This window comes from Poecilia formosa, unplaced genomic scaffold, assembly GCF_000485575.1.
Source record: "Poecilia formosa unplaced genomic scaffold, Poecilia_formosa-5.1.2 Scaffold40, whole genome shotgun sequence".
In the NCBI taxonomy this organism is placed as follows: domain Eukaryota; kingdom Metazoa; phylum Chordata; class Actinopteri; order Cyprinodontiformes; family Poeciliidae; genus Poecilia; species Poecilia formosa.
The window spans coordinates 2,889,072-2,902,574 of NW_006799979.1; the positions used below are offsets into that span (position 1 = coordinate 2,889,072).

Here is a 13,503-nt window from a genome sequence, read left to right on the forward strand (position 1 = left end):
ACAGCTTTTAGTAAGATGATTTATTCAATCATACAACAAACCATATAAGCATAAAGACTTAATTACACAGATGAATGAGAACAGCAGTGCACTGAATCAATGGCTTCTAATCAAAATGTCAAATCTGTAATCAAAATAAGTCTGTAAATATTAGCATTTAGCCACTATTAAACACCATGCTTTCAAACAAATATGTCCAACTGAAATTGAAAACATTTTTATTACTAAAATTTAACACATTTAACAATGCAATAAACACCTACTGAATGTATTTGTAGTTCAGAGGTGATTATTGCATGGCGTTCTGCTCTCTCTAGTGTAACCCAGTTATCCTACAACAAGCTGATATTAGCTGAATAATTAGTCAGACGTTAACTGCATTACATTAATGATAGAAGAATATTGCAAGAGGCGAAATATTTCCAAATAGCCAAACTTGTCTTTCTAACAAGTACAGTAAAAGTTTTGCCATTTTCTTGCAGTCAGAAAAAAAACTCTAGTCAATCTGTCTTTTTAAAAAAAAAAAAAAAAAAAACTTTTAAGAAAACGTAATAGACTGTAGAACTGGTACGACAGAAAATTTGATGAGTTTTGATGTAACTTTTAAAAACCTCGCTTACCTTGATACCTGTAAATAATTCCTGCCTATTCAATATACATCACTCTCCCTTTTCCACCTCTGATTAATTTACAGGAGCCGTTCCATCCTGAATAGTTAAATCCTGCACGGTTCCCTTAGCATCACCGCTAATGTGCATTCCTTCCTTGAATAAAAGACTCAGAACGCAGCAGAGAGAGGGAGAAAAAAAAAACAATCTGGGATGAGAGCTGGCATTCTCAAGTGCCTTTCCTCAAGATCAAACACCTTAAACAAACACGTTTTTTTTTTCTTTCCTCCAGTTTCAAGAGACCAGAAAGAGCACGCTCTTTATGATGTTTACGTGCAGGTTTTCTCCTCTCTGCCCCTCTGCACTTCAAGTGCAAGCTAAGCATCCAACCTATATTAGAGATCTTTCATCTCGGCCAGACGTGTTTCCCATACATGTGATGTTCTCCTAACGCCGCTTTAAGGGCGTTCTTGGTCTTCACAGGAAAACCTTTTGACAAGAGTGAGGAGATGTTCTGTCTTACATGAAAGCTGGGTAAAATGTGTCCTGACAGAAAGCCTCCTGAGTTTTTTTTTCTCTCTCTTTTCTTTACAAATTGTTGTATGCACTGTTTCTCCTCTAAGACTTTTATTCCCTCAGTTTATAATTGAGACAGAGGGATTATTTTCTTTATCCCCAACAGTCATGGATTCTTCTTACTTTTGCCATAAACGTCTGCAGTCATTGGATTCTTCTTTATTTACTCTCTTAAAGCTCTAAACCTCTGTGCAGGATAAAAACTAAGTGGTTATTTTTCTAGTGTGTGTGTGTGTGTGGAGGACAGTTTTAAGTAATATGTGTTTGGAGAAGTTGATTAAAATTAAACGTCTGCCTTGTTTCACTCTCATACTCAAACTGGAATGAAAAACTAAATTATTTGACATTCTTACTCTAAATTGTGAAATATTCTCTAACTCTCTAATGTGTTTTCTGCTACTTTTATTCTCGTGTCTGATGTACAGTTGTTTCTCTGACTGTTTCTAACCCTCTCTCAGCTTGCTAACCTTCCCCGCCGGCAATGTTACGACCTAAATTTTCAAAATACCCTGTAAAAACCTACCCGCACATTACTTTACCTCTTCTTCTACAGTAAAGAGTGCTCCTTTGTTTAAACGCTGCCAGAGAGGGAATAAGAGAGTAAGTTGCGCTACTCACTCTGTTTGAAGCCGAGGAAGGGGATCCTCTCTATGGGCGTGTCTCGTTCTTTCATGTACTTGTAGAGCTCTACCAAGAAAGCCTGCTCCTCCGCGCGGCTCTCCTCTGAAGTTTCCTCATCTTTCCTCTCTTCCTTTTTCTCACTCCTCTCCTCCTTGTCCTTCTCCTTTCCTCTCTCCTTCTCCTCGGGTGAGGATTTCTTACTGAGCCCGGCGGGCCTCTGTTTGCCCGGCGTGGTTAGTTTTCCGTTGGGTACTGTTTTGCAGCCGGGCTTGACCTGCACGGACAGAGCACAAGGAGTGTGCGGATGCGATTAAAGGGAAACCGAAACCACAATGAGAGGGTTATTTAAATGAGGTCAGACAGCTGTACGCGAGATGTGCTGGGATCAAAGCAGAAACAAATATTCTTTGTGGCCACATAGCTCATGTTCTCGTCACTGAAAAGCCAACAATGAGTTGGACTAATATCAATTTTTAACTCTGAAAGGTCGCAGGGATGCATGGACAAATCGGCCTGATTTTTAGCTTGGCTGGATTCAAACTTCCGAACTTTTTTCAGAGCAGTAAATGCACCATGTGCTCCTCCAGTCACTGGACCTCCAAGGACATGTAGCTTTTTGAAGTTATCCAGTCATCGTCATTTTGTAACCTATGAAAATAGATAAATAATGTGGCCTTTTAAGCCACCATGCAGTATCCAAACTAAACACTGAGAGCTGCCTTTCACCCAGATTTAGATATCATGTTTTATGTTGACATTTTTGCACCTTTCACTTTTTAAATTCAATTTCACTTTAATTTACACAACTTTTTTATGTTTAGTTAATCATAAATTTGCTTGAGATAATCAGGTCTACTTATACAATGGCGTATTGGGGCCATATTAAGATCAAATAGAAATAAAAAATTACAAGAATAACATCATTTGAGAACAAAGGTGAAATAATACGAGAATAAAGTCATAACATTACGAGTATAGTTGTAATATTAATTATTAGGAGATTAGTCGTAATATTTTGACTTTACTCTCATAATATTATAACTTTATTCCCACATTTTTATGACTTTATTCTAGTAATTACATTTTTTTTACTTTCTTATTGTGTCTCTAATACTCTGTCATACTTTTAAAAAAAAATCAGAATTGGCTAAAATTATTATTTGCTGCTCAGAACTTTAATAAAATCATAAACTGACCACAAAACTCTGATCGGTGCATCTCTTCCAGCAAGTATCTGGAAGACTAAGATGTTCGGTTGAAACTGAAAAACATATAAATATCTTTTTGATTTTTTTTTCTGCTATACTTGTGCAATGATCTCACTTGTTTTAAACAAAATCTGCTCTTCAGTCTAGCAATTGTTGCTGTATTTACAAAACTGCTTCCTTCTAATGGAAACTCATAAAATAAGATACACATCTTGTTCCTCTGCAGGATCATGTTGTGCTTGTTTTAAAGACTATTATGTGTTTCAGGGAAGGAGAAAGGACAGGAGAGAAAGGAGTGCTGTTCTGTAACAGATGCTATCAAATCTAATAAAACAATGAAAAAAAAAGTTGTTCTAAAGGCTGTTTTGCAGATGAGATAACAAAAAACTGAAAATAGCAAATACATAAAAACAAAAAACAAACAAAATCAGCAATCTATCTGTTCAAACATGAAAATACTAAACATTCCCAGGCTACAAATCATCTCTTGCACTCCTCTCATGACAGATTATGTCATTCCTTTTTGTGTAACAAGTGGCCTTCGGAGTCACATGTTTCCCTGCGTGCGCTGGTGGTTGTTACAGCGCGCTGCACCGCTGCTGCGTGGGTCACAGCGGGTTGTTTGGGGAAAACTGAAACGTGGTGGCCTCGTTTTGCAGCCCGAGATAAAAAAAACCCCGACCACCTGGAAAACAGTATGCTGGCAACAACGAGGTAAGCCTTTAAGCCAGAGCCAGAGGACAAACATTGCTGCATAATACTAATACTAATAATAATAGCCATAATGGTGTACGTAATCATGTTGATAAACATTTATGAGTTCTTCCCATCTAGGGCAAATATGTGCACGATGAACCTTTATATAATCCCTTGCAATTGTGTCGAGTCATTCCTTGTTTTATTATATTTTGCTTCCAAGAATCCAGACTTTGTGTAATATTAATTAACAGCTTTCTTAAGGACAAAGATGTTGTTTTGCTAATGTTCGGTCTGGTGAATGACCAACGGGGATTTTAAAGCATGTCAGTCATTCAGGTATAAAAAAAAAGCTCTTAAACTCGGGGGAATAAATTAGCGTTTTGTCATGATATGACAGAAAATTTAAGTTTATTACACTGGGTTACAAAAAAAAAGTTTTTTGGAAGTTGTCTATTTTTTTTTTCCAATTGAATTAGGACTATTTTGTACCATTGAATCCAAAAATGACATCCATTTTTCTCAATCAGGTCAGGCTTTTATTCTAATTTGATTTAGAGAAATCTGATCCTCTGACTAAATCCATTACATTTTTGTGATATTATCACTTAATTTCTGTTAATATTTCTCATCCAAAAAAAGTTTTAGGAGAAAAAAAAAATGTTTTCTACCAGAGTGGATAAATTAAATGTTACAAACTTTCTGTAAACTGAGTAATAAACAATGATAAGGGTAAGTACATGTAATTTGAACATTACGTCTTCGTTGTGTAAAATTCTCCATCTCTTTTCTGTCCTGATTGAGTCTCTCCTCCTGATCATCACTCATTGATCTCAGATTATCAGGAAACAGATCCAGATGTGAGAACAAGTCATGCACTTTGATGCTCATGTTGCAGTCATAGCTCAGAAAGTTGACCTGATGGAGCAAAACCAATGTGATTTCTGGATTCAGCACATCAAAATGACCCTAAAAGAGTTGAAGAACCCCAGACAGTTTTTCGGCTACTTATCAGTAATATTTTATTGCTAGCAGTCCAACACAAAGAGAAGCAGGTCGAAGTTTGAACAGAATAATGCATCTCTCAGGTCTTGTGTCAAAACTTTGATTAATTTTACACTTAAGTTGACTTAAATAACATATTTTCACAGTAACATGCAAAGACTAGAAATAAAGATAACTTTGTGCTGCATCCTCTTTTTTGTTCGGTTTTTGTCTGCCACCCTGCATCTAACAACACATCAGTCCATTTGGCAGTCAGTGAGATTATATTACAGCTTACTGAATGCACAGCTTATCTTATCTCACCTTGGCTGTAGTTTTGCTCTCTGGGCTCAAGGGGTCCTGAGACGCCACAGCTGCTGAACCCTGGGTTGACCCCGACGAGCCCTGACCTGGAGCTTGACCCTGGGTCTCCCTCCTCTGAGAGATGGAAAGCTTCTTCTTTCGAGGTCGCCCCTTCAGGTTCGGAGCTGAGGGAGAACAGAAAGACAAGATGAGATTTATCTATTTAGGCCGGAAATAAATCACACCATCTAGTGTGATTTTTTTTGTTGTTGTTTTACCACGGTGTAGCAACAACCCCCACTGTTGTTTATATGCTGCTGAAAAAAAAAGCAGCTTTTGCGTTTTTTATTTTTAAATGTTTAAGATAATCAAAAACTGTTAATGTGAGACAGAGATAACTCGAGGAAATACAAAATGCTGTATGCAACTGCGCTTTAAACCTCATAAAAACTTACTCCACTCTCAAGCGCAGCAGCAGTGAGTCTTTTACAACATGTTTTCAGGAAGTTTGGCTGGGTGTCCTCTTTGTAAAAAAATGTTTCAATTCAGCCAAATAGAGCCTCTGGAGGCCACAACACCATCTCTCGATGAGATTTAAGTCTGAACTTTGACTAGGCCATTCTAAATCACTTTTCAGAGCCATTCAGATGTGGAACTGCTAGTGCACTTGAAATGTAGGTCATGAACTAATGAACTTCAGGTCCTGAAGCAGTGAAACCAGAACCAAACATTAAAAGTTCTTGTTCCAATGGCAGATTATTTCACTTGCAACAAGACATTTTTCTCATTATCTGCCTGAAGCCAGCACTTTTTCATCAATATGAAGGAATTATTTACTTAAAACAAGCTTTTATATCTTACTAAAAAGTAACCTTTAAGTTAGTTTGTCTTATTTCAAGTTTACTAAGATATTTCCACTAGAAACTAGACAAAAACTACTTGGCAAGATTGTGTGTTTTTGCAGTGTTGAGTTCAAAACCCTTAGAATGACTTCATAACCATTTTGAAACTGCAAAATATCACGTTTGGACGTCTGTTTTTTTTTTCTGAATTTCTTTAGATTGGGACATGATTTGTTGCTTTTTGAGATTTATTAGCCTATTTCATTTTATCATACAATTCTAGTTAAGTTCAGATCTAAAAGTCTGGTGGATTAATCACATTTAATAAATGATTTAATCAAGGGGAAAGTTTGCTTTTTGGACAGTAGAAGGATGGTTTCAGGAGCTCTTTTTCTCTTAAAAATAAAAAAGGTGGCTTTTTTTTTTTTTTTTTGGCAGGAAAAAAGGTACTAGATGATCCGAAACAATTAAGTGTGACCAAAATACAAGCACAAAATAAACCTCAACACTTTTTTTGCAGCACTGTTACACAGAAACAATAAAACAAACAGAACATTTGTCACGAGAAATTCATTTCCTAAAAGCGAAAGTTGACTTTAAGCTGAAAAAAAAAAAAAGAAACACAAGGAAATGACAGAAACATTTACAACCAGAAAAAGGAATTTCACAGGCCTGCTAGCCTGTAGCTAATTATTTCTAAACTGGATTAGTGCTGAAAGGGCTAACAGGCTGCCACAACGCTCCAATGTGCTTGTAAACGTGACCCTCAAGTTTAATTTGAGTCAAGAAGAGAAAACGCACTCTCGCTGAAAGTTTTAAAGCATATATACCGAACGAGGGCGTGAAAACAGCCAAGCAGAATAATGCAAATGACAGCCGCTGGTTAACCAGCAACCCACAAACGAGAAGACGCATCCAAACAGTTACTATAAACAGGACTGTTTCACGAAGAAGCCAAATTCCCACCACAACATACATAACACGACAAACATTCTGCTTTGTTTCTTTCTTATCATCGCATCATAAAACATCAGCCTGAACTGCAGCACTCTGGAAGCTCTGATGATTGTGGCTCTATATTTGGTTTTCTCTGATTAGTCTCCCCAACACAGTTAATTAAAAACACATGAACCTGCCTGATAGGAGCTCTTTGTTTGAAAAGCTGGCAGACATAATTGCTCAGTTCACATTACACACACAATAAAGTATTTAAACCCTCCAAGTCCTTTGAACACCCACGTTTATGTCAACCAGCAATTGTAATGTAACTTCTTGGCAGAGCGAGTCGCTCGGATGCAACAGCGCCAGCGGAGATAAGCTCCGAGGAGAGAAACGGAAAGAAAAAGAGGCAAACTTCAAATGATCTAAGTTCAGTCACGTATTTCTCTGTGTCAACATTAACCCCATCCCCCAGCCCCCTTTGCCTTTTTTTTTTTTTGTGCATGCTCAATGACAGCTTTACCCCGTCCAAGGTTGTTCTCTGCCAAAACGGCTCTGATTACTTTAGTCGGAGTGAATTCTCGTCAAGAAAAAAAAAAAAAAAATGCTTCAAATAGCAGCGGAGCCAAATAAAATGTTAGAGTCATTAAAAGGCTAAAAGGCTCTGGACTCGGTGTTGTTATTATCACAACCGCTAAGGCTGTGGAAAAACAGCACGGGGAAAATTCCAAGGACATTTGTTGTGCATTTGTCATCTCTCTGGCACTGTGAAAACAAGTTTTCAGCACTGTAATCTTCACTCAGAAAGCACTGGGCGTGTTCCTCCCTCTGCTGCTTTCTCCGCTCGCCGCCACCTTTATTCGGTCAATTATTCATTAAGGCTCACAAATCGCGTAAATCGGACCGGTTAATCATTTACTAAGATTTGCTTTTAAGAGACAAGACACGGCGCAACATGTTGCAGCCTAATTATCCAGCAAATCTCTGCCTCTTAACACAGACAAGAGATAAACTCCTAAAAGATCTGATAGCTGAAGCACAGCTCATAAACGGAAAAACACATGCAGTCCTTGCAAAAACAAACATTACATGATCGGAATCACTGGCAGGTTTTGAATAGAGATGTTCATCCGAGTGAGGTCACAGTCTAAGTGCGGGTCTGTTTTTAGTCCAATAACAGCCCTCCGACACCCTACGCTCGCGTTACGTAACCCGTCTGTTTACATTTTTCATCGGGTCAAATACTGCTGCGTAAGAAAATGCAGCAATTACAGCAAAAAAAGAATTTAAAAAAAATCTGCCACATAACATTTAAAAAGCACAAAGAGTGCCGAGGAAACTGATGAGCTGCATGCCGTCGACTTGGTGATTATTAGAGTGGACTGGGGTCAAACAGGTGTGTGCATGTTGGGTTTTATTTTATAGGAGGTCAAGGGGAGGTGGACTGATTGCGCTTCGGAAAACACGCTGATGTGTTCTCCAAATGTTGCATAAGGCCATCACACCAGCTCTGGACAATGATTTTATTAAATGGAAACACAGACTTCTATAGTCTGTAGGAGAACAATACTAACATCAAAAGACAATGACTTTACAGCATCCAGGGAGATGTGGTATTTTTACTATTCTGTGGGCATTAAGTGTTTATTTTTTTATTTTCTCGATACAGTAGTAAAGGGGGGAAAAAAAGTCAGTTAGGGCTGCATGATACTTCCCTTGTAGAGCTAAAAATGTTCCCCTGCAGCGAATTACCAAAAATGGATGCTGACCAAACTTCCACATTCTGTTTTTTGCTTTTCACCGAGCTGCTTATTGCTCAGTCTGTGGCTTTCTGCTTATCTGGGACACTAGCAATGGCTCGGAGACACGCCTTGAAGTGGCCAGAGGGCATCACAAAGCCCCAAAGGCTCGCCACTCACACACAGAAACATGCACAAGTACAAATAAAAATAACCCGTGCACTGACTGGTGTTGCAGCGTCTTGCAAAGGTTCTTCATACCGCTTGGAACAGTTTGTCACGACACAACCACCAAGTTCTGTTGCACTTTATTAGGATGTTGTCAGCACCAAAATAAAATCCAGCAAAAAACAACAGAGTACTAATTCAACCTCTTGGAGAACATTAGTGGACAACCAGCATCATGAAGACCAAAAAAAAACAAACAAAAAAACAAAAAACAAAGCACAAGTCATGGAGAACATTGTGGGGAAGTTTAAAGAAGCTTTGAGCATCTCATGGAGCAACGCTCATAACACCTAAATACAGGGCTGGGTAAGGAGAGCACTGATCGGAGAAGCAGCCAGAAGGCCCAGGGTGGAAGAATCGGTCAACGGGACAAACATTGGTCGCGCAACAGCGGCGATAAGACACAGTAGAGTTGATGAGAAGATGCATGGACGATCTGGGAATAAATCCTATTGAACACAAATAAAACAATGTGCTGGCACTTAATTCGAAGGGGTGTGCATAACACTGACATAACATCTGTCATGAACATGAATGAGTCTTTATGAATGTTTATGACTGCTGTCATGAAGTGTCCTTTGCTTAATAATGACACTTTAATGCAAAGTTGTCACTTTAACAGACTTTTATTGCGACTTTTAGAGTGAGTGTTACCAATCATTCAGATCAAAACGCATTCATGTGTTTGAACGGTTTCGGTCAGAGTCCAGACTTTGCTGGGATCCGTAGCAAAGTCCAAACCGACCGAGCTATAGGTATGTTAAAAAGATAATGATCAACTGGGCAAGCCTCAAAACACCTGCAGCTCTGCTTGTAAATGAAAGGCGGCTGAAATCCATTTCCATCCGTCTCAATTAGGCAATGTGTGCTGGACTAGTACAGTAAATCCCAATAAAACACACAAACGTTTGTGGTTATAGTTTGATAAACAAAAAAGAAAGAAATCAAAGCAGTATGAGAAGCCTAGCAAGACATAGTTTATTGATGAAAAGCGAGTGTGTTTAAACATCGCCAGCAGGGAAGATGTGCCGAACGACGACTCGGTGACGTCAAACGCCCTCGGCTCCTCGTGGCTTTGAAACAAGCCTCTGTTCTAATAATTTCACCCCCCCTAGAATCAATTAAATACAGAAGTAGTGCCATTCCGATGATGTCAGTGATAATGGAAAAACTCATTAGAGACAGCTCAGGGACGGTTCTGATAGCTGTCTGCTTCAACAGAGTGGAGCCACAGGGAACCAACAAAACGGGCCTGACTGGGACGCAGCTGGGAATACAGCATCGCAGAAGAGAATCCCACTGATGGATATCTGAGACGATAAAGTTCAGTATCTCTGTACATGTTTAACTTAATGAAAAGTAAAATCAGCTTCAGAAACCCCCCCACTTCAAGTGAGCACATGATCGTGCCGATAGCGGGCATGTTTTTGCGTTTGCCTGGGAAACTGAAATATCTAAAAAAAAAATAAAAAAATAAAAAAATTTAAAAAAAAGAAGGAAAAACCTCAGGGATCTGAAATACTTTGATGTACTTAAGCAGATTAGCACTCGGCTCATCTCTTCATTTTGGCACTTTTGGCATAATAACACTCATGACTAAAATAATAAGTCACGACGAAGGATGTCTCTGTTGCAGGTTCCTGATTTCTCAGCAACACGGATCAAAGGGAAACCGAACCGGTCAGACGACAGCGTCACCGGTTTGGAACAGAAGAAGAAGAAAACAATAACAGCAAGAGAAACTGATAGGAATTTCAGAAATGGTGTCATGTTAAACATGTTTCTAAAAGTAATTTCATCTCTACAGGTACAATAAATGCATTATTTAATCTTTTTACTGCGGTTATCGTGTCACGATCGAGACTTCCAGTCTTCGCCACAATGAATGATTCATCACACACAGCACGCGCCAGAGTTTTAAGCACTGGGTAAATATCTGTCCATTGGCTTTGGAGCAAATTCATGTTTTCAATCTGGCAAAGCCGACGGATTTCTAAAATAAAGCTAACAAATAAACTACAGCAAGGTTGAAAGAGAAAACCGGCCCCGAACATCACAGACCCTCCAACGTGCAGGTTGCTCGTGTAAATGACATCACGAGACTCAAGAGGTTTTCCTACATAAATGAAGGATTAATAAAGAAAATATATATATATAAATAATGTGCTTTTTTCTACTTTTCTCATTCGTCTTTTCTTGCTAACCACATCTGGAGAATTTGTTGCTTCTTGTTAGTCTCATCTGACAAAAACAAAGAATTTCTCTCAAAGTACCAACTGGATTTAGAAAACTTAAAACCTTTACGTTTTTTTTTTTTTTTTTAAAGGCTCGAGTCCTGATATTATACCTAGACAACTGATGGGGATGTAGATAACATTTAAAAGTTGCTATGGAGGCTAAATATCTTCAAGCTGACATTTTAAAATTAACACATATTTGACTTCATTCACTGAAATGTTCTCCTTTCTTACCTATTTTGAAGAGTGGCAAGAGAAACATACTCTGTAACTTACTTAGTCATGTAATTTACTTAATTATTATTCATACTTTACCAAAGAAAAAAGTGTGAATAACAAATCTATTCCAGTTAATTTAGTTGGAATCGTCTGAGGTGCCATAAAAGTGCAGCACCAGTTATCTCATAAGAAATACTTTTTTAGAAATGCAGTGTGAAGAAGAATGTGTTCACCAAATCTGTAACACAAAACTTAACCTAAAAAACAACAGCAAGCGAGGCGAGAGAACACAAAAGGAGGTCAAAACTCTGAAAAATGTTAATCATTAGCATCTAACTTTGTACGTTTTGCACAGAGATTTTATCGTTTCTTTTTTTTGTTCCAAACAAATCTCTGTGATCTAAAAATGAGATGTGTTCGAGACAAGATCTGAAGAAAGTAAACATTAAAGCACTTACTTCAATAATCAGCTCCTGCACAGAATATCTACGTATTTTAGCTTCTTCGTTCTTATATAGAAAACTTAAAAAATGCTGTCAAAAAATTGCTTTGGTAGAAATATTTTAACAAACAATCCCATATCCATATTCATGTTTGCATTTCCATCTACTGTGAATAAAAACAAAATGGTGAATGTTGCTTTAATTGTGCAGCTGGAAGTTATAATTGGAATGTAGCATATTTTTTTGCATTTATAAAAAAAAAATAACCAGCTCTTGTAATAACTTCTTCTTTTACACCTTCAGGTCATTGAACCCTGGCAACTTTTTTTCTTCATGTGAGAAAAACAAGTTTTGTTTAGTTTTACTATTAGAATCCACTTTGCTTCTTCTTTTTTATTTTTTTTATTTTTATAAATTTCTAATGTATTTAGCAACAAAATGAAAGCATTCAGCTTTCAGACTCAGGGGATTTTCTTAAAGCTCGAAGAGAAATTTGCACCTACCAAACAGGAAGTGAGATGGCATCTCTGCACCTGTCTTATGTGTTGACACTGAACTTTTGATGATAAAACACAGGAGAGCGCTGCACTATCAGTGCATCAGTATTTAAAGCCACAGAAATGAAATTGTCATGGTGACGGTGCCCTGCTGAACCGCTTAGCCCACTAAGTTTCCATTTTAAGCTTTATTTATCTTCTGTTATTCTGCAAAAAAACGGTAGAAGACTAGTAAAAATTCATAAGACTGAAAACAGACTTGAAGTCCCATAAAAATGCGCAGAAGTACAACGGCAACGCGAATGTTTATGCAACATTGTATGGGGGCATCGGAGGTGAAGCCGAAATAAATCATGCGTTCAGAAATACTGACAGAAACCGATCAGCCCAGAAGTCCCAAAACTGCTGAGCTCAATAAATGTCACACTTCTGCAGCTCAGTTGTTTTAAATAATGAAACAACAGATCTGACTTGTCAGATGTGAAGCAACATCCAGCCAAAGTGTGACTGCCTGACGGACTGATTGACTGAAAGCCCCGGGAGCAACTGTCACATCTCTGATTTCATTAGGCAAAAATTCCCACCCGAGCTTTTAATCCTGTGTCTCCAACGTCAGCTTCCCCTCCGCGTAACAAGGTCCAAGTTCAAACATGAAGGTGAAGGAGGAATGAGCGAGGCATGACTCTGGAAAAGCAGCGGTTCGTGAAAAACATGTTTTGACATATTTTGGTGTCTCACTTGGCTGCAAATCCACCAAAGGCCTCACTCCCACTCAGCAATTAGAAGCGACGCTCACAGCCAAAGGTATCAGTCGTGTTGCAACACTTAGCCTTGTTTGAACGGCACAGTGTGTCCCTCAGGAGGGAGAGACAATAATTTCAAGTATGTAGCAGTTTGGAAGTCAACGTCATGGCATTTGTGTAAATGGAATGACACCAGATTACAAGTATTTTATGTGAAGTGCGAGAAGGTAAGGTCAGCAGAGTAAAAACCAAAAACAGGGCAACACTAAGAGCACTGGCTACTATTAGCGATAAATGCTAATGGCAATATATTTCAATACTGGAAGCCTGTTTAGTTTGTTAGTAATGCTAGTTGCGCTAATGTAGATCATAATCTACAATAACTCTTTATTTAAATGACTTGTTGCTGCAGCATTTAATTTCCCTTTGGGATCAATAAACTCTTTTGAATTTGGATTTAATTGAATTTGAATCACTGACGCAAGACGCTCAAGCCAAAAGACTCACATGCAACCAGTTATAATACCAAATACTGTGTTGTAATTTAAAATATGATCAAGTCTGTTCAAATTTCAAACATGTAATCCGACTGTCTTTGTTTTTAAATAACATTAAAACCC

At 38.1% G+C, this 13,503-nt stretch overlaps 1 protein-coding gene across 1 annotated transcript in view; it reads right to left on the bottom strand.

Moving 5' to 3' along the window:
- The window catches only part of arid5b (AT-rich interaction domain 5B), a 103,183-nt gene that overhangs the window by 25,513 nt on the left and 64,167 nt on the right, over positions 1-13,503 (bottom strand). The window contains exons 5-6 of the mRNA XM_007551203.2: positions 5,018-5,181; positions 1,803-2,079 (exon numbers count right to left, since the gene is read on the bottom strand). Coding sequence (XP_007551265.1) covers positions 1,803-2,079; positions 5,018-5,181 — 441 coding nt within the window. The remainder of the gene's footprint in view (positions 1-1,802; positions 2,080-5,017; positions 5,182-13,503) is intronic.